Raw genomic sequence first — 21043 nt, 5'->3', positions numbered from 1 at the left:
TTCATGAACATTTCTTAATTCCAATGTTTACTAGACAAAAGTTGTTTTATATTATTTGTACCGAAAAGTGTTTTTATTTCGTCTATTATTATTATTATTATTATTTTTAAGGTTTTAAATTTAGGTTTTATATAAGCCTATTAATAAGATGGCTTTAGCCTCAGCTTATATATTTTTATCAGTTTATTAATATGAAACACTCGATGAGTGATTTTCTATTCATTTTGCCCCGAATCCTTGATAGAATCACAATCTTGATAGAATCTTATTTTGAGAAAACTTGTGATTCTATTGTTGTTTACTATTACGAACCCACTACGTCATAGGAGTGTAAAGCCGGTCGATTATAACCAGCTTGGTACCCGGTTAAAAATAACCGGTAACCGGCCCTACTAGATCAATTACTGGTTTTAGAAAATATTAAAACTGGTTATAACCAATATATATATATATATATATATAATTAAAATAATAAAATTTTGAGTTTTACATTTTTACTTCAATTTTAACTTAGGCCAACATATTCAGCTAAAAAAAGTTGAAATTTTTTTTTAAAGAGCTAAAAAGGTCTAAATTAAGCCCAAAAAGTATGTCCAATACTCAAATTAAGCCCAAAAAATCCAATTTTTTTTTTAAAATTTTGGTTACCAACCCGAAAAACTGGGTACCAACTGGTAACCGCTGATTAGTAAATATCCGATTACTGATTTTACCTAATAACCGGTAACCGTATCCAGGTTTTCACCCTTACTACACCATCCTGCATCACATTTTTTGTTGACCTGGACAGAAAATGGGTCACGTGATTGAAATTATTTATTATGATTCCTATCATTCGTGGGAAAATACAATTATGTATCTTAAAATAACAATAACAATAATAAAAAAGCCCCTCACTTGGTCATGAAGACCCGCAGTCAAACTGTGACGCTCTGGCCATGGAGCTGTGGAGACACAGCTGGGGTGTGGGGATCTCCTTCCATTGAGATTAGAGACTCACCGCTTGGCCATTGGTCTATATATTTCTTTGGTAGAGCAATGAAGAACTTAAAGATGAATCCATTTAGTTTTCTATATATTTCTCCTTCAGCAAATAATGCTGCTTACTAGTTCAAAGGAATTGGAGCCGGAGCCGGAGCCGGACCCTTGTGTTGTAGCTAGCTGGACCCTGAGTCCTCGACAACGGAGTGCCGTTCAGGTGATTTGAATGGCAATACGTTTGGGTTCCCAAGGCAGCAAGTTGGAGTCAACGATCACAAATCGTTTATTCACATCAACTGTCTAATTAAAGAACAAATCCAGTTGTTTTGTTAGGATTAACAATTATAAATACATGGGGACCATAAAATTCTCCCAAGCAAAAAGTGCATATTTAAAATTGACCACAACAAAAAAACAAAAAAAAAAAAACAAACATTAAACAGATTACTCTTTACTTACTCTTGAAGATATTCTAAGAAACGTATTCCACCATAAATTATCAAACTGCTCTTTGTTTCTCTAGAGATGTGAATAGTATTTTTGGAGATGCAGGGGAAAAAATTCCTAGCGCCTAACAATACAAGCTATATTGTCACCGGCATTTGATAATCTAAATCATATCTTATGCAATTACAAGGAACATCATATTACACCCCTTTCTGCTCAAACTATGGTTGATGCTGGAAATTAATTTAGAAATATATTAATGGCATAGAAAAGAAAAAGAAACATCGGATTAGATCCCTGTCAGCTCTAGCAATGCGGCCTCATTCCATTTTCACACTTCTGCATTCAAGAAAATCCAACAATGGTGTAGTATTTTTCGAGATGCAGGGGAATACCTTGGGCCAATTTCTGTGTTAAAATCTTTCTACATCTCCTTTTCAGTCTTCTGTTTGCTATCGCCATTTTCGGGGAGGAGTGGAACTTTTGGAAGGAGGTCAGCAACTGCTGGAGTGACCATCTGAGCAGATGTCTTGCCTGTAGGTGGAACAACAGTTTTTGAAATACCATTTTTAACTGCTCCTTGTTGATGCCCTGCTTCAATTTTCACATTGGCATTGGCAGCACCATTGCTCAGTAAGTCTTTTTGATCACCCGATTCAGTTCTGGCAAATGACGAACAGTTTGTCTCTGTAATGTGTCATGGAAGAGGATGCCATTAATTATCAATACTAAACCACGAAATTTATTATTGTTGTCAACTTTATCTATACTAAATAAGCTCTACCCCATCTATACAAAGAAAGTTCAGATTCATTATAATTGACCAGGTTAGACAAAGCAGACAGATCAAAGTGGCATGTGGCATGCATAATTTACAGCCGGCTGATTTTAGTCATGCAGACTTCCTGATTGCAGGGAAGCCATCTTCCAATCTTGCATACCCCATAAGGAAACAATCATCGTAACAAATTTTAGCTGTGTAATGTTGATTTTTAAGAATTAATAGTGCAGATAAAATGACAGCCATTTTTTTGTGGTTATTTCTCGACTATGTCGTTGAAGTTTTTTGTTGTCCCAAACAGTGTGTTTATTAGTTTGAAAAAATCGATATGGCTTTTTTTCATGCAACAACTACTAATCAAACTTAGAGGGAGATTAACTTGCCTTTTATTTCTCCAAAAGTAATGAGCCTATTAAGACAGTCTCGAAGCTTTGTCAGAACAATCCTTTCCTGCTCTGTAAAGACCTCTGTCATGCCTTGTCCATCAGGCAACTGTGAAGACGTATTGCCATGGCCCATCAACCCATCAGATGAAGCAGATGCCATGAACATCGCATCTACTTCATCACACATCAACGCTAAAGTTCCAGGAGACATTGGCCTTCCTTTTGGCACATCAGCACCATCTGAACTGGAATCTTCGGCACCAATTTTATCGGTCTGGGTTGCACTTGAACAATCATCAGCCACAGCTTTCTCAACATCAGGTTCCTTCCGGGTTTGAAACCTTTCTTGAGTCGAAGAAGCATGGGAAGTTTCTGTCTGATCTTCTGCCTGCTTTTCTGTTTCATTTGTTTGCTCTGGACATATTAATCAAGTTCATCATATGTTCTAGAATCAATAAATAACTCATCAGTTAATATATATCCTATAAAACCTCTAAATGCACCTCACAATTCCTCAGTAATGGTAATTTAGATACCATTGGACCCAGCCTATTATATGAACTTCTTATATACAAATCATGATATACCTGTAATTGTTCTGGCAGCTTCTCCTGCTAAGACCACCAAAACCGAGCAAAGCTCCCTCACATCCTGCGGTTGGATGATGTCTGCTAAGAGAGACCTTAAACAATCATATACAAGTTAGTATTGTAACCGAGCAGATTAATGGCATCTTCCTGAATACAACCATTTTTACCTGTAGGTAAATTTTGAAGGGCCTAATGCTGCATTGCCACCAACACGAGCACCTGGGACGGAGGACAAGGAAGAGGAGGGTGCAGAAGCTTTAAGATGATTTGCCTGATAAACATAGAAACATAAACTTAAATATACCATCACGAATTCTGAAGGTAGCACCCAAGCGTCAAAATGAGAGGAAGTTCGGTGGTAGTAAATAATCAAAAATTACAAGATTCCACGTACTAAAGAGACAGCAGCCATTCCCTACCAATGCAGAGACGATCATTAATAACTTCAGTCACGTCTTTTCTTGACTAAAACATAACTCTCAAAATCCATATAAAACACAGATATGGTCAAGTGATTTTATTGGAAGCCAGAATTTGAATAACAACAATAATTATTCACTGATGTTCTCGCTCTTTAGCCATTAACCACTCAAAATATACTCCTCTTCAAATATGCCAAGATCAAGTTTACCTGTTGAAATTGCCCAAGCCGGTGAATGGATGGATCCTTAGCAGCTGAAGCAAAGAAGAGCTCCTGACCTCTTCTTTTCCTTGACATCGGAGGGGATGATGCATAGCCAGAGGATCCAATAGCTCCGGTTATGGCAGCATTTGCTGCCTGCTGAATATATGCCATGTTGTTGCCTTGATCTCCGTGGAATAGAGCCTGTCTCTCTTCACTACCCTCAAAATTCTTGCAGTCTATGCATTTACAATTTTCAGAGCAGAGAATGTTGGCTTGAAAGCACTCACAGTACTTTTTGAGGCACCCAGATTTTTTGCAATGGCATCCCTTGTTGTGCTTTCCCAATATTAAAACTTCCCCAGCCTCCTCCTGCATATAACTCAAACACCATCAAATGCTTGTCAAGATATGAATGTTTAAAAGTATACTAATAGAAAAAAGTTCAATAAGTGTATTAACAAGGTAAACATTTCAATTTATTAGTTGGGAACATGTTATTTTCGTTTTTCTATGTCGATATGTTCATAATGACATTATACAAAATAGGGAAAAATGGAAAATTAGTCCTTGTCGTCACACCGATTTGCAATAAGCTCCTTATGGTATAAAAATTTGTTGAGAACTCATTGTGGTAAGAAAGAAAAAAAAGGGTCCTTGCACCCAACTTTTGTCCAAAATTTTTACGAAACCGTCAAATGCCACATCAACACTAATTATATTATGATACATGTCACCCACAATAAAGAAAGGAGTGGCTCGGCCACGCCCTCTAGTTTTTTTTTTTTTTTTTAAATAATTTTTATATTTATATTTACATTACTGTTATTTTTTTAATTCAAGTGTCATAATATAATTGGTGTTGGTGTGACATTTAATAATTTCCGTAAAAAAATTGGAAAGAAGTTGGGTGCAAGGACGTATTTGTTTTTTTTTTGCTTACCAAAGTGAGGTCTCAAAAATTTTATACCACAAGGAGCTTATTACAAATCGATGTAACCAAAGAGACTAATTTTGCATTTTCCCTACAAAATATTCTAATTATATACAATTCAAAAAAAGGAACACAAACATGCACGCACAGCCCAAAAAAACCAGAATGTGAAGCAAAAAAAAAAAAAAAAGAGAAAAAAGAAAAACTTAAACATGCACATAAAGGTGGAGTGCAATAACTAAAATAATAACAATTCTATGTTAAATCACCACTTATCTCAAAAGCTTAAACTTATAGGAAATTGTGAATTTAATCATTTAATTAATTTTTTAACACCCCCCTTCAAGTGTGAGTGCAAACTCCCCCTTAATAAGTGAATCCCAGCTACCTGAAATTGGAGGTAACTATAGAGTCAGCGGTCGAACTCATAACCTCTATTCTGATACCATGTTAAGTCTCTACTTATCCCAAAAATTTAAGCTTATAAAAAATTGTAAATTTAATCATTAATATTCTAATATGCTCTATCCACCAATTCTTAGTAATCATCTTACGCAGATACCAGGAAACTGTATGCAATATCGTAAATTCCTTCCTGATGTCACAAGTTTTAGCACAACATTCCCACATGACAACAATAAAAGCTAGAATAGATATCTAGAATGGTGTCTCAGAAATAGATCCATCATTGACAGTAACAAAGATGCCACAATGGCTAGAAACATGTTAAAAGGGAACCCCTTAGAAACATCGGTAGGGCCAGGTAGCTCCATTAATAACAAGATAGCTAAAATACTAAACTTCTTACATGTTGTGTCTATACTAAAAACTGCAAGGTTACCTCAGTACCTGATAAATAAAATTCAAAATGTAGCATTATTAGATGAACATACCCTACTATCCCGCAATGCATGTGGGCTGCTGGCAATTTTTGGCCTGAATGCATTTGGATTACGCTCTAAAGTAGCTTCTACCGCTTCTCGCCTAGCAGCTTCATTCTCAACGTTGTTATAACAATTTACACAGTTGCACCCATCACAGTATATTCCAGATGCAAAACACTCGCAATACCTGATCATGATGACATTGACAAAACGAGTTTCACATCAGAAAAAAGATCTCATAAGAAATATTAAATTGCATACAATTTATACCAAAAAGAAATTGCCGCAAGATAATTGAGAATGATAGCAGGAACAAAAAGTTACTTAGAGGCACAACTTAGTTTGTCTTTAAGCCAATAGAAGCATAGGATCAAGCCTCGTATATTTGAATGCTTCAGTAAGCATAGGATACTGATGCAGCGTCTCAATCTACATCAGTTATGGACTTACAGGTTTCCACATACAATGTATTAAGTTAATCAAACACACACGAAGGCACATATAAGTATACACGCACATAGTGTTTGTGTGACCCAATTTTTTGTCCAGTAAATCTGATATAAGTACATTGTTTTATGAAATAAGCGTTGCAGATAAACTAAACACACTAGAAAAAATTGTTTAAGGAAAAACATAGCAGAACAAGGAGAATTGGCCAACTCAACAGTTCAACAAAAGTTGCAGTACCACAAGGGCATTTGCAGTATGTGTAATTATGGTTCAAACCAAATGTTACTTAAACATTGTGTTAATCTGTACTTACACAATCACTTTTTGTTGCAAGTATGAGAGGAATCTTTTTATTTAGTTATCATTTATTAGTTGCGTAATACTGTTACCATTTATACCCTTGGGTTGGGATTGCAGTTGCCTTCAGCCTACCCCAACCCAACCAATTTTTACCATTATCTATTACGCTGATTTATCGACCTGTGCATAATGACAAATCAATTGAAAATTGCAAAGCAAATACACACACACAGAGGATAATGGAAGATGACACATCATTCTCATAATATTCTACAACATGCTATGTACTATTCGGAGAGTACCCAACTACTAGCTACCATTTGGATTTATCTCCTTGATGAGAACTCAAAGATTTCATGTAAATATGTAACTCCTTAGCTAAAAGAAGAAACAATGAATTAAGAAATGCATAATTTTTCTTCCTTTTTGGTTCATAAAGAATATTCAGGCAAAACGTTGCCAGCTCTTGCTATGGAACCTAGAATTAAATGGTAAAAGAAGTGAGTGGGACCACAGCACCATATTAAATGGTATAATAATTATAAATTTTTATAAATAAATGGATAAAAGTGTGTTTATATATCTGGGCAAATACATACATCAGCACAGTAATTCAAGAGTAGAATATATATATATATATATATATATATATATATATTTATTTATTTATTTATTTATTTGTGTGCCCGAGCTTGTGTATACACATAAATAATGTATATATATCTTTATACAAGCATAGTAATTCAAGAGTAGAACAACACACCATCTTCTTCCAGGAGAGCATAAAGAGGTCATGTACTTACAACTTTAAGCATCGTGAGTGTTTACAATTGCACTGTTTTTGTTTCTTGGGAGTAGCATCTTTGACATCAGAATTGGATCTTGGTCTTGATTTTGGTGAATCTGGTTTTCTGCAGAAAGAAGGGGTAGAGTTATACCAAAATTAAGAGATACATCTTGAGCTTCTATCATGTGCCATATTGGTAAAGTATTCGTGTATGTACAACTGCTTCCATAAACTTCAAGTTTTGGTGCAAATATGTCTTTACTATATGCATAAAATTTAAGATCAGAACTCATAGTCGCATCAGTTCACCTACAACAAATTGAGTTTCAATGACCTAAAGTCATAGCAATGCCAATCCCACTTTCAGTGGGGTTTGGGGTTGGGAGAAGGGTTACAACACGGGCTGATTAGCTTAAGGAGCTTTTACCAAAGCACAGGGACAAAAGAGAGTAAATAAATAAATAAAAAGCAACAAAGTTCAATTTCATAGATGTGGCATAGATCACCTAATACACCATTATAGAAGATATCTACAACATGGAGAATTCATACAGGGATAACAGGGTAGAGTTTGTGCTTGAAGGAATTAGAATAATATTTATTATTTATAAGACAAATACACTAGCAAAATGAATAAAACAAAAAGCTCCTGATACACCTTTTGTACGATATAATATGAAGACGGGTGAGAAACAAATTGCTGAGTTTTTGGAGATTAAAAGGACTAAAAATTAAGTTAGTGGAAAGAAATTAATCTTTCCACGGCTCTATAAATATAGGAAATAAATAACTAAAACGATCTACAAAAGTAACAAACAAAGTAACAAAATTTGAATAAGAGCTCCATATAAAGAAACCACTGTAACTTGAATAAGCTAGGATGCCAATCAGGGCTCTCATAATTTCCAGAAACACAGCAACTTCACACGCCAAAAGCAAATCTTTCGAACAAATCAGGACTTTCTCAATAAACCAACAAACACAATAACACACACTTCACTCCCCATCGGCCAAAGCTTCCAAATCAAAAACTAAAATTCCTTCTCAACAAACCGCAAGCACTCTTCGAAAAGACCAAATCTTTCAAACTGATTAAGCATTATTCTCAACAAACCAATCGCCCAAACAAAATACAAAATTTTGTTACTCAAAAGCCAGAGTTAAACAAACTTACACAACCCTCACTGGTGGATGAGCCGTATGCGGCGGCGGCGGCACCGGAATCGCCACCGGCTTCGGATGCGCCGGTGCCACTGTCACCGTGGCCGCAACCATCTGCGGCTGTGGCTGTGGCTGTGGCTGTGGCTGTGGCTGCGACTGCGACTGCGACTGCGACTGCAATTGTGGCTGCGGGTGCTCCGGCAGGGCCACACTCCCGGAGCCCCCGCCGCCGCCACCGAAGCCCGTGAAATCCAGCTGCCTCGCGAGTTTCTTCGTCGCCGGAGCCTCCGTCGAGGCCAAGGCCGCGGCGCCTTCAGATTGAGCCTTCTTCAGAGGGAAATCGCTTCCCTCACCTTCTCCCATCAAATTCAAAATTCGAAAACTCAATCACAATTCCTTTTTCTCTTTCCAATAACTCAATCCCGCTGATTACTCCCAAATAATCACCAAAATTCCTCAAACTCAGACACTTTCAGATCCAAAACCAAATCGGAAGCCACCGAGATAAATTCAAATACAGAAAAATAAACGATTTCGCAGCTGAAAACGCCAAAGTTCAGCGAATAGTGACCGAAATTGAGAGGGCTTCGATTCGCACACAGAGAGAGGAATTAAAAAAATTGCAAAATTTCAAAAAATTTCAAAGAGAGAGACACAGTTTGGGACCTTAAGAGAAAGCAATGGAGGGGTCGAAGAAGAAGAAGAAGAGGAGAGGAGCAATGGGACCTTTTGTTGTTCGTCTCTGCTCCCTCTCTCTCCCAAGCTTTTCAAATTCAATTTTGTGAATATTGGACGGTGGGATCAGCGATGGTGGTTTGATCCAACGGTGAAAGTTGGAACGAGTGATCGAACGGTTTGAATTCATAGGAGTGTGAGTAGTCAGTGGTTGACCGTCGGATCACGGAGCATGATAATTTTCCACAAAAGCGATTTTGAGCGGAATTCTGTAAGGGAAAATGATCGGGTGCTTTTGGCCTCTACTGAAAACTTGCCACGTGGCCATGATGGCCTAGTGTGATGACGTTGGTGACGCGTGGATGGATGTGACTGGACAGGTGGAAAACGAGGGAATTTTTCTAAAGATTCCGCTCCGTTAAAAGTGAAAAGTAAAATAAAATTGGCGCTAAAGGGTCTCCGAGGAGTTGTTGACTTGGAGGTAAAGTTTTCCGAGGTGTGATCGGAGATTTTCTAGGTGGTACGAGGCAAGGAATAGACGGCCAAGATTGGAAAACTACGGATTTCTAGCGAAACAAGAAGGTGCAGTAACTACTAACACACAAATATTACACTTGTGACTAATTCGTTGTCAACTTTATAATTCAATTTTGAAATTTATTGTAAAAATTTAAATCGATGAATAAAACTTAATACCAGAAAGTAAATCAATTTTTACCATACAACATTTATTACCTCAATCAATTTAACAGCCATCACTTCAATACTTATTATTTTATTTTTTTTAACAAAATATTTATGACAGAAATTTCTTACAAATTAATTTGTAAAAAATTTCATATAACTCACATATAAAAAGGATATGTGTCCTTTAAACATGTGAGAAACACGTATTTTTTTGTTAATGCTATTAAAAAAACATGTAAGCATGTAAGAAACACATGTTTCTCACATGTCAATCTTGTATGTGGATTGAAAGAAATTTCTTACAAACCGATTTATATAAAATTTCTATCCAAATATTTCTATAATAGAGAACAACCATTTAATTTAAAAACAGTAATTTAGAATTTAAAGAAGCCATCCAATCATATGATTCATATGTAAGCATCCCAAGCTTCCCGCCACAATGTCAGAATCTCGAATTGAGTAAAATAAATGCATCTTTCGTCTATCGAACTGATTATGACAAAAATGTTTTATTACTCATGAAAATTATCAAATCACACTTTTTGACAAATTTGTTAAATCCGAAGTTTCTGAATTTATAAACAAAAAACAGAAGAACCCATTCTCCGCTTTGAACGGACAAAATACCGGCCCCTCACGAAAACAGCCTCTTGCAATTTTATGCGGCGTGGCAAGCCGTGGAAAAGTCATAATTTATCTTGTTGACTGCAAAGACTCGGAATAAGTGTTGAAAGGTCCATGAAAATGACAGCAGCACAATCTCCACGGTGGGAACTCGAAGCTCAAGCATTATCTACGAAAAGCAGAAGCAGCAAAACAAGATGGCGAAAAAAAATCTACCACCACCACTGATATTTGTCCCTTTTTATGTCAACAAGACAACAACAGGACTAATAATTTCAAAATCGAGTATTTTACCTATTTGAAGTTATACAATATTACCAAGGTTAGAAACAAAGCACGGGTTTAGTCCTGAGCTGTGAATTATCCTTCCTCTCTAGACAAAAACACAAGACTGACTACTTAAACCACAATTACACATACAAATTTTGTCCTCTGGCCGCTTGCTAATATGCATTTCCAATTCTGTCTCGCCCCACAGCACGCCGATCATCTCGTCCCCGTTCCACAAACATATCCCGGCGATAGTCTTTCGGTGGTGGGCCGCCCCTTATCGGAGAGCGGCTCCTCTCTCTGATATCACGAGTCCAGCGGTCACGATGAGGAAATGGTGCTGGTGGCGGCGGCGGCGGCGGTGGAGATGGTGGCCTCCTCTCAAATCCTTTCCTTCCATTGAATATGGGATCCCTTCCATGGTCCCTATGACCCCAATCTATTGGAATTGGCCTATCAAACTTGCTCCTCCCTCTGTAGTCATCTTCTGGATAGTCCAACCGTTCTCTCTGCATGTGGTGATCAGAAAACCTGCCTTCGTGCCTTGGAGGTGGTAGACCACCAGCCCCAAACTCCCTGGGGCCATCCCTAGCCCAACCGCGAGGAGGGGACCTATAGCCATTCATCGTCCTGCCAGGGGAACGCTCCACTGGAGGGCCAGGGAAGCGCCTTGGGGGAGCATGTGGAGGAGGTGGACCAGGATTTCCTCTACGAGGACTTCCAACAGGTGCATAGCGAAACATGTTGCAGGTGTTACAGTACTCCCGCCTCGCAAAATTCAGGTTTCTACACCTGAGGCACAATCAAGAATAAGTGAAATATGGCCAAGAATGTACACTTCAATTCCTCAAGCAACAAAGTGTTTGCACCTAATACCTACTGGAAAACTAGCAATAGAATAGCCAAAAAAAAAAATTGGAAAAATCTTTAGCAATAAAATGCAGGTACGGGCGGGTTCTGTACACCCCTAAATGCACATTCATTGTCCTTCTCAAATAACAAAAATACAATTAGAACTTGCAGAACAACATAAACAGAAGCCAACGATATTGTAAATAGCAGAACTGTCACATAATCACGCATACAGACAATCAAGAAAAACAGTAAATTGCAATATAAATGCAAGATATCGACTTACGAAGGATCTGGGCAAATCCAATCGCCTTCCCTTGGACGTACATTTGGATTATTTCTACTCATGCCTTCACCTCTGAATGGCCCAGGACCAAACCCAGGCCCATCAAAAGCTCTACCAAATGGCCTGCCACCACCTCTTCCTCGACCGTAAGGGGGTGTGGAGCCTCGATATCTACCAGGACCCCTCCCGCCACCAAAGTCACGGCCACGTGGCCGTCCACCGGTATGATGAAAATCAGGACTGTAACGATGATCTGCATCCCTATGCCGTACAGGAGATCCGGAACCTGCACGAATTCTATATCCTGAAAAAAAGAAAAGCCAGTGAAGTCCAGAGATAAGCAATGCCTTATAAGATAAGGGGAAAAAGTGAAAGTACAGAACACTTGTGATAGCTGAAGATCTGTGACCATAAAACTGCTAATGACATATTCCAACAAAGTTTGCAAGGACAGTCACCATCACTTGGGGCATTTCCTTGCCATGGAGAGCAGAAAACAGAATATTTATGTGAAAGAGTAAGAAGTTTACATGATGACACCCTTGTGTCAGTTCCCAAACAAGTGGTCCATATCACCAGTGAATATAACTAAAGCAATGAGCATTTCAAACGGTGGCTATTTGTACTCACCAAATATTGTAATTGCTGACAGTCTTCGAAAAGAAAACAATTCCGGTATTACTATATACAAGAGCCACATCATTACCCTGTGGACCATAACATACTTAAAAGTATATATATATTTACCTAAGCCCCAATAATCATGGATCCGGTGCAACCATAACTTAATACAGCACGGTAGTAGCGATAAGGAAGTGAACTTCATCCATATCTGCAGCCTGCAGATAGCGAAGATGGATATGTGCCTAATAAATACTAATCCAGCCCATAAAGCAATACCTCCAGTACACCTTGTCCCAAAACCTCATAAGTTGCAACATGCCATAAAAAAGGAGCGGGAAGAGCAATAGAGTGAAGTCCATAGGAAATCTACAACCAAAAGAACGCCCACCAAAGAGCAAGCATCCAAATATTACCCACTAGCAACTTGGTCTGCCTCTTTTCAATAACCATCTATGCGTCTTGTTAATGCCCCCAAATCTGACTTAAAAGCAAAATCAACTTCAAAAGTTTCCACCAGCCAGAGTTAACAGTTGCTCACAATGAGAAAGTGTGCTGAAGCCTTAAAGGCATGTCAAATCCCAGAAGAGTAAAAATTCATAGTTACTGTTGGCCATTAACTATGTCTTCTACAACTTAAAAAAATCAAAGTATCAAAGGAAAGGGAACATAAACGAAAACAACAATCCAAGAGTTTAAAGACCTGAAGTCATCTGTACCAACGCACCACTCGTCAGAAATGTGATTATAACAAAAACCTACAGATGTTCAGCAGAAACTAGAGGTATCATACTAATAGAAGTTTCCCAAACTCCCATGCATCTATTATCCACGTGACAACTCTGAGAAGTACAATGTCATACTAGTTACTATAAAACAATCTGATTCAACCCTATTTCACCAACCACGGGGAAGAACTAATAAAAGAACACCCCAACTAAAACATAATTCCTCATAAGAATAATCCAAATCCCCGCAAAACAACCGCTAGAATCTATCAGCAAGCAGGAAGTACAGAAGCATACGTTTCCACATATTAAAGAAACCAATGCAAACCACAAATTATAAAGCTCAATTTCCACCACTAAACATCAGATTCCAAAACGGTGTCAGCTCCTGTAAAGGTAAATTCAGTACCATTTTACCAAACTGAACTTCTTGCAGTAGACAAGCCCTCTTATTCACTTTCTTGTATTCTTCTTTTGATTGGTCACAAAATAGAAATACGATCACAATAATGCTCAATGATGGTGTGGTTTTCTGATGCTTTGTCAAGTCATATGACCATCTTGGAACCTTGCAGATTCATCACCAAAATGACTGGCATTCTCGATTTCACATTATCTATTTTAACCCAACCCGTTCGGCTTTATCCCCAGAAATACCCATGACCATGACTTGCAACAAATGAGACCCAAGCCCTTATTTTTGGTGATGCTTCACCCCATAAATTCAAACACAATGAACAATATCCCCCAACAGCAAGTACCACAAACATATTTAGTTCTAATACATAAACACATTTGCCCCAGACCATGATCCAAGACCGCACTCACACCAACATGCCTTCCTCAAGGCCCAGGTGCTTGTAGGCAACATTCAGAGCTGTAACACATAATAAAAAAATTTATTTGCAGTTTGATACTCCATAAATGGTAGTAGATCCACATGCTCGACATGCAACATAAGGAATAGTCAACAGGTCTTCAAAACACCATTTGTTGGATGACTACACAGACTCATCAGGCAGTATAATTTGAACCAAAGAGTAAAGATAATAATTATTTCTAGAAAACAAAAATATAACAAAATATAAAATTTATGGTAACTAGAACTCTATAACTATAATTAAATTAGGTGCAAACATGATAAAGAATTATAAAAATAAATTGAATATGAAGATCCAAGGTCTCCATCTTCCTTGTGAACCATATAAGAAACATGCGAGAAGCAAGAAGTCCATTGAATATGGAGATCAATCACTACCCAATTCAGTTTGCATAAGCTTTTATTCAATTTAAGAGGAAACTAAGTTTATACCGACTTATAAAAAAAAAAAAAAAAACTAAGTTTATACCCTGTCCTTTCAGCATGATTCATCCTCTAAACTATGCCAATCATTGTCACAGGCCAATAGGGGCACATTCCAAAGAAATTGAATTGTTCCATTTTGTTTAACATTTAAAGCTACAAATCCATCATCCATAATGGCATCATTGAAAGAAAAAACAGAGCCACCAAAAGCAGGCATCTCAAACTTTCGAAAAATACTACATGTACTTAAACTTTTACAAAGAGAATCTTATTAAAATGATGTGGAGTTTATTCATTGGTACCCGTAGCATTTCTTTTTATTAATTGTTTTAATCATCTCCAATAAATAAGCTCCACATCAATTAGTAAGACTCCCTTTGTAAAATTTTAAATACATGTAACATTTCTCCAAACTTTCACCACCATAGTGATTAAAGTAACTGCTCATTTCAGCATTCCTATTCTCACAATTATGATTTATTCATCAAAGTGTACCACAACGAAGTAATTCAACTTCCATGTGATGCACTAAGAGATTTTGCCATTAGCATAAACCTGCTCGGGCTGTAACACAATTTCTAGATTTCCATGTGGTTTACAAAAGCTCAACTATCAAGGCAAAATTTAAATATAGAATAACAACCTTTTTCCCAATATCATTTAATCATGTACACCAATTCTGATGTTCACTAGAATCAATACATTAAAGTTCCTTTCACATTAATCAATTTATTCTGTAAATTGATGCTCAATAATACTCATAAGAAAACTGCTTCTTCATTGCGATAAACAACATTCTCAATCACATTGGACAAGCTAATATAAAAACCAATTCAACCAAGAAGCGAAATTTAACGAAAAAATAAATCCAAACCAAAAATATATAAAAGCAGACAACAAATAACGAATGTTGACCTAATCGATTATAATTCTTCGGAAACCAGCTAAAAAGTACATAGAGCAACACATACAATTAACAAAAACTCCTAGCAAACCTACTTCAACGATCTAGGGTTTGGAAACGCGTCAATTTCCTCTAGTTTAAATCAGTCAGATACACTTCATATGAATTTTCAGATCCAATCGTAAAGGACCTAACTCTAGCAATTAAACAATCAACACAGTCAAACAATAAACAACAGTAAAAAAACCAAAGAGAGGGACGAACCAGGCTCATCGGAGAATCGATCGGAGCGAGAGTACGGAGGAGGTTCGCGGCGGACCTCGCCGGGCTCGTAGTCGCTGACGCGTCCGCCGCCGCTGCCGTCAGCTCCGGCGCCGCCTCCGCCGTCTCCACTGACGGAGGGACGGACGACGAGGCTGCTGATGAAAGGCTGGTGGTGCGGTGTCGTTTGGTCTTTTTCCCTCGCGGACATTTTGAGCGACGAGTGCGTGTCTGAGTTCTGATCGCCAAAAGATTTCGATGACAATGCAAAATTGCAAATGTATGTAAACCCTAGAGGAACTGGGAATGGGATTTTGTGCGTCAAATTACGGGAAAGTGCAAGTCTTTTACCTATTTTACAGCCACGACCATTTTCTTCGGTGTCCACTGTCCGTTCATGATGGGTGAAAGGGATCCGTCGTCGTTTTGCCCTCCCAATTACATACAGGTCGTTTACCTTTATTTTGTAGTAGTGGCGACCGTTTTCTTAAGTCGGAGTAGTCGTGAGGACAATACCTTTTGGTGACGACTTTTTCTTTTGTTTTTGTTCTAATTATTGGTGACGACTTGATAAACTTCGTTACCATACTATCTATTATTCGACATTTTCAAGGCAAAATTTGTTGCCACTCGATGCTACACACATTTTACTTTTAAAATTACTATTTAATTTATATTTTAATTATAATCCATTTGAAATTTGATAATAATTTTAAAAATCATGTCAAAAAATATGAGAATGAAAATATAAAAATTAAAAAAAAGAGTGTAACATTACTCATTTTGCAATTATTATATGGATTTCATACTCCAAAAGGTCATAAATTGTATTCGATTGTCAAATTGGAACTACATTTTTATTTTATATAATTTTTTGGTATCCATAAATAGAAAGTAGAAAGTGATGATCCATATAAGAGTAGAATATTAAAATTTATAGAAAATTATATTTAAGGTCCATTTGGGTTTGTAATTTTAAAAAGTATTATTTAAAAATATTGATTTTAAAATGTGCGATTTGAAAAAAAAAAAAAATTTGAAAATGCAGTTAAACGTTTGATAAAATTGCAATTTAACCTTTATAATCGCAGGTTAGCCTTTAAAATTATGCTTTCTTAAATTGCAATTTTTTAAAAGCACAATTCTCAAACGATTCATTTTCTACGATTTGATTTAAAATCTCACTTTTTATCTACAAAATCACAATCCCAAGCGCACCCTTAGCACATAGGTTTTTATCTGATTTTGATTAAGTCTTTAGGTTTTCAATTTCAATAATAAGTTTCTTAGGATGTGTTTCGTAAAGGTTTTTAGGTGAAATTTTTTTTTGAATAGTAATAAGAAGTTATTAATACAATATAAAGTATAAATAATTTGTTAAAAAAGTGAAAATGTTTTGTTTCTTAGTATGTATTTTTGTTTGAATAATAATTGTCTTGTTTGGTAAGGGAAATGGAATTAATAGTATGAATTTGAAGTAATAGATGTGATATAAAGTATAAGGAATTTGTACAGAAAAGTGAAAAAGTTTTGTATTGTAGTTAATTTTTTTTATTTAAATAATAAAAAAAAAATTATTGATGTGATACAAAGTTATAATGTTTTAAAATTGGTTTTTTTTTAATAAGTGAAGAGGGGGAGATAAAATTTTATTGTTCTTGCCAAATAAGCCCAATAATAAAATGATTGATGTGATATAAAAAATAAAAACAAATTATAATGTTTTGAAGTTTACTCTTTTTATAAAAAAAAAGTGACGGTGAGGGCAAGTTATTCGCCAAACAATCTCTAATTAGGTTTTGCTCAAGTTTCAAATAAGTCTTTCTCTCACTTTACCGTCAAATTAAACAGTTTGACGTATGCTATACCTGTCTTTTGAAATTATGAAAAGTGAATATTCTCTTTTAGATCCTGGCCTTGGTAGAACTTGTCTTTGCCTACAAGGTCATGGCTTGTGGAGTAGTGTTTGAAATAATTAACATAACACTTGATAAGGATTTGAAGTTGAGAATTTTTAAGACCTCATGGACAATGTCTAGTTAAAGAGGGATAAAATTTGAAGAGGTATAATGAGAGGAATTTTATGATCAATTACTTAGAGATAATAAGTTATCATTATTGATAACATTAAAATTATGATTTGAATGTTATAGATATGTTATTGTTATTGATAACATCATTAGTGATTTATTCCGGTTAGTCTTTTATTTATACCATTCATTATAAAATTTAATAAAATAATCAATAAGTTAATTATCAAACATTAAGTTTATTGTGAGAGATTTTTAGAGTTTCTTTAACTACCCTAAAGTAAGGAGGCTTATAATTTATTAAAATATCCTACCAAAAAATATATAATTTTGTTAATTTTCCACCACACGTTACGTAGGCACGTAATAGAATCAAACATTTGGAGAATAGCTTGTCCGTTTAGTAAAATTTTCAAAAACACATTTTTCTTCTCAAACGCTGAAAACTCTTTTTAAATATTAGTTAACCAAATGAATTTTATAAAGTGGCCCAAACAACAAACAAACTTTTCAAAAACGACTACACAATTTTTATCAACGACTACAAAATGCAAAACATCTTTTAAAAAAATAATTTAATATTAATTATTTTTTATGGAGGAGATTTTTCATGTACAATTTTTTTATTTTTTTTTAGGAGCAGAGGTGCTGATTACATCCATAATAGATAAAAACAATAAAAAAATTGATATAGTAAAAAAAGTTGGGTGGTGACCGTGGTACTGTGGTCGCTAGATCAACATTGTGGTGGTGGCTGCCGCCACTACAACAATTTTTTTTTTTTAATTATTATTTTGTAAAAATATTTATCAATTTTTGGTTTTTCAAAAACAAATTCAAATTTTTACCAAACCAATTTGACATTTTTATAGCTTTGTTACACGCAATACTTTTTTCAAACGTATCCCAAATTAATTTTCAATTTTTTTTTTTTAACATTTTTTAAAATTCTTTTGAAAACGTAAAATCCAAAACACTTTTCAAACTTTAAAATTATTTCACAAAATTGTTAGAAAGATACAACATCTTTAGATGGCCAGACGAGACAAGCCTTCTATCGAGATCTCACTTTTAAAAATCGAGAGTAGTTGGTTGTTTGATATCGTTGTGGTCGTGTCAATTGCTATACATGTGAAACTCCTCTTTGTATGTAGAGATGCTATCATTTACAATAGAAAAATGCTACACTTTTTAAATTTTATTCTCAAATGATATGTCACAATCATTTGAGATGGTGACACACTTCTCAAAATAATAAATTATATAAGATCGTGACACATTATTTTATAAGTAAATTTGAAAGATAGTTTTTTTTTAGAAGTATAGCATTTCTCTTTATGATAAGGCTGATAAAGGATCAAAATGCTTGAGTAGACTTTAAACCATGTGTAGTAACTCTAAAATCAGTAAAATTATCTAAATTAATGTCAATTTCGACAATTTGAAGGGCTAAACTCAAAGTAGTAATGCGTGTGAAATTATCTAAATTAATGTCAGTTTCGACAATTAATGCTCAACCAAAGATATCAGTCAAATTCGTACTTAATTTTGACATGAAGCAATCCTAGACGCTCAAGACCATAAAACTCATGGACTCATCAAAAGAGTTGTGATTGGCTAAAAACAGAAATGATACTTCCGTTCAAAAATTGACAAAAGTCCACTCCAACACACTTAAGAAACCAACATATGTCATATGCTCCATTAAAAAACTAAAAAAATTAAAACAAATTGAAAAAAAAAAAAGGGTGGCTCATGGCCAGTTGAGGGGTGGTTTGGGCCCGAGCTATGATATATGCTTTGAAAATATGTTTATTTTTATGAAAAAAAATTGTTAATAACAGTTTTCAGCTTTATGTCATATCAAACCATTTTTTTAAAAATAAAAAACTTTTTTTTTTTTTGTAAAACATATTAACAAATATATCAACTTCTTAAAAATTAGGAAAAAATTCACGTATCCCCCTCAAACTACTATCCAATTGACAATGTCCCACAAACTTTCAATTGGGACAATATCCTTCCCCAAACTACCAAAAAGACAAAATACTTGTTATTTTTATAAATAATCCTACGAACTTAGTTTGGAAATTATCAATTGTAAATAATCATATGAACTTAGTTTAAAAATTATTAATTATAAATAACCCTTACAATTAATCTGCTTCATAGGATTTGCTCCTTATAAATAGGATTATAAGGGACTCAATTCATAGGAATATAAATAATTTTAAAACACAAAATACTTGTTAAAATACAAAGCATTTTTAAACGTGAATCCCAAAAAAAAAAAAAAAAAAAAATCTCATTTTTATATTATATAAAAACACTTTTTAAAACCATAAATTAAACAAATATATATTTTTTTCTTTCGAAAATCATTATCAAACCTACCAAATTGATGTTTTTAGATGCATGCTATCGGAGAAAAAAAAGTATGCTATACAGACAATTTATTGATGGGACCATTAGAAATACGAGGACATGTCACATGTTCAAAAGCAGCAAATGTACAATACTAAATTCTACAAATACACACACACACATGCCAATCATGAAACTGATAGATTTGACGTTATTTAATTTTAATTGGACCATCTCAAAGCAAAGCTGATGTTGACCTAATAACTCGTTAAAACCTTTCAAAAAACAGAAAATAACTCTTCAAACGCGCTGTTCGGGGTCTTGCCGGCTGGCGCTACCCGTTGCCGTTGGGCCTTCACATTAATATATTTTGACTGCGAGGACTGAATAGAAAAATAAGTATAAAGCAGGTAAATCGAGAAGGAAGCTCTTGGCCCCACCCCGTTGACGTTTACCGAGTCCGACACCGACAGCACTATGGTACATCGTACTTTTGTAATTAATTAAAAATATAAAACCTCGGACCTGAATTATTGGTTTTGAAACATTAATCTTAGTGTTTAAATTATTATTTAACTTATTATACTTAAAACTCTTGTCATAAAAAATTTTCATTAACATAAATTCTAAATACTATCTGACCCATTATAAATCTATTTTTAAAAATTATCTTCAATTTTCATAAATTAGTTCATGCAAGAACTAAACAGAATTTTATTTAAAATTGGGTATAAAAAAAAATTTGTTTAAACTCCCTCTATTATATTGACATTATATGTTTTTTACATACATTTTAAAAGAAAAACATGCATTTTAATTAAAGATAGATGTCAATTTAGTAGGCAAAATGAAAAAAAAGTTAATTTTGAAGAAAACTTACATTTGTCAGTTTATTTATTTATTTGTTTTTTAATTTTTAATTTAAAAAGTGTAAGGTGGCATAAAATTAAAACTATTTTTATTTTCAAAATATTTTATATTTTAAGTTCTTTATTTTTATTTACAAAATAAATTTTTTGACTCTTTTAGATTTGAGCTTTAAAATACAACTCGCATCACATCCCTTATATACTCTTTTTTGCTATTTTAGATGATTATTTTGTTTAACC

General features: G+C 35.0%; 2 protein-coding genes across 8 annotated transcripts; both read right to left on the bottom strand.

The window, feature by feature from the left end:
* Nucleotides 1–803: 803 nt before the first annotated feature.
* On the bottom strand, nucleotides 804–9102 carry LOC133857649 (protein tesmin/TSO1-like CXC 5). Of its 5 annotated transcripts, XM_062292936.1 has the most exons (10): nucleotides 8337–9100; nucleotides 7179–7286; nucleotides 5635–5812; nucleotides 3817–4179; nucleotides 3580–3600; nucleotides 3353–3456; nucleotides 3183–3277; nucleotides 2593–3009; nucleotides 1824–2115; nucleotides 804–1281 (listed from the first exon to the last, which is right to left on the bottom strand). In XM_062292936.1, exons 1-9 carry the CDS (start codon nucleotides 8684–8686, stop codon nucleotides 1853–1855), a joined length of 1899 nt encoding a protein of 632 aa, XP_062148920.1. In that variant the 5' UTR covers nucleotides 8687–9100; the 3' UTR covers nucleotides 804–1281; nucleotides 1824–1852. The 5 variants fall into 5 exon arrangements, with proteins under 5 accessions (XP_062148920.1, XP_062148921.1, XP_062148919.1 ...); XM_062292937.1 differs by lacking the exon at nucleotides 804–1281 and having other exon boundaries at nucleotides 1450–2115; nucleotides 2593–2991; nucleotides 8337–9102; XM_062292935.1 differs by lacking the exon at nucleotides 804–1281 and having other exon boundaries at nucleotides 1450–2115.
* Nucleotides 9103–10454: 1352 nt separating this feature from the next.
* LOC133857156 (uncharacterized) lies at nucleotides 10455–15862 on the bottom strand. 3 transcript variants are annotated; one of them, XM_062292294.1, is made up of 4 exons: nucleotides 15544–15682; nucleotides 12351–13946; nucleotides 11721–12024; nucleotides 10455–11374 (listed from the first exon to the last, which is right to left on the bottom strand). In XM_062292294.1, exons 2-4 carry the CDS (start codon nucleotides 12544–12546, stop codon nucleotides 10756–10758), a joined length of 1119 nt encoding a protein of 372 aa, XP_062148278.1. In that variant the 5' UTR covers nucleotides 12547–13946; nucleotides 15544–15682; the 3' UTR covers nucleotides 10455–10755. The 3 variants fall into 3 exon arrangements, with proteins under 3 accessions (XP_062148278.1, XP_062148279.1, XP_062148277.1); XM_062292295.1 differs by having other exon boundaries at nucleotides 12468–13946; XM_062292293.1 differs by lacking the exon at nucleotides 12351–13946 and having other exon boundaries at nucleotides 15544–15862.
* Between the last annotated feature and the right edge of the window lie 5181 nt (nucleotides 15863–21043).

Source organism: Alnus glutinosa, chromosome 14 (assembly GCF_958979055.1).
Source record: "Alnus glutinosa chromosome 14, dhAlnGlut1.1, whole genome shotgun sequence".
Taxonomy (NCBI): Eukaryota; Viridiplantae; Streptophyta; class Magnoliopsida; order Fagales; family Betulaceae; genus Alnus; species Alnus glutinosa.
This window is presented reverse-complemented; position numbering and strand designations above follow the sequence as displayed.

Coding starts and splice junctions, on each gene's coding strand:
- LOC133857649 (XM_062292936.1), bottom strand. CDS start 8,686: ATGGGAGAAGGTGAGGGAAGCGATTTCCCTCTGAAGAAGGCTCAATCT. Junction 7,287..8,336: donor CATCCACCAGTGAGGGTTGT/GTAAGTTTGTTT, acceptor TTCTTTCTGCAG/AAAACCAGATTCACCAAAAT. Junction 2,116..2,592: donor TACTTTTGGAGAAATAAAAG/GCAAGTTAATCT, acceptor GACACATTACAG/AGACAAACTGTTCGTCATTT.
- LOC133857156 (XM_062292293.1), bottom strand. CDS start 15,751: ATGTCCGCGAGGGAAAAAGACCAAACGACACCGCACCACCAGCCTTTC. Junction 12,025..15,543: donor TCGATTCTCCGATGAGCCTG/GTTCGTCCCTCT, acceptor TCTTTTTTTCAG/GATATAGAATTCGTGCAGGT. Junction 11,375..11,720: donor TGGATTTGCCCAGATCCTTC/GTAAGTCGATAT, acceptor ATTGTGCCTCAG/GTGTAGAAACCTGAATTTTG.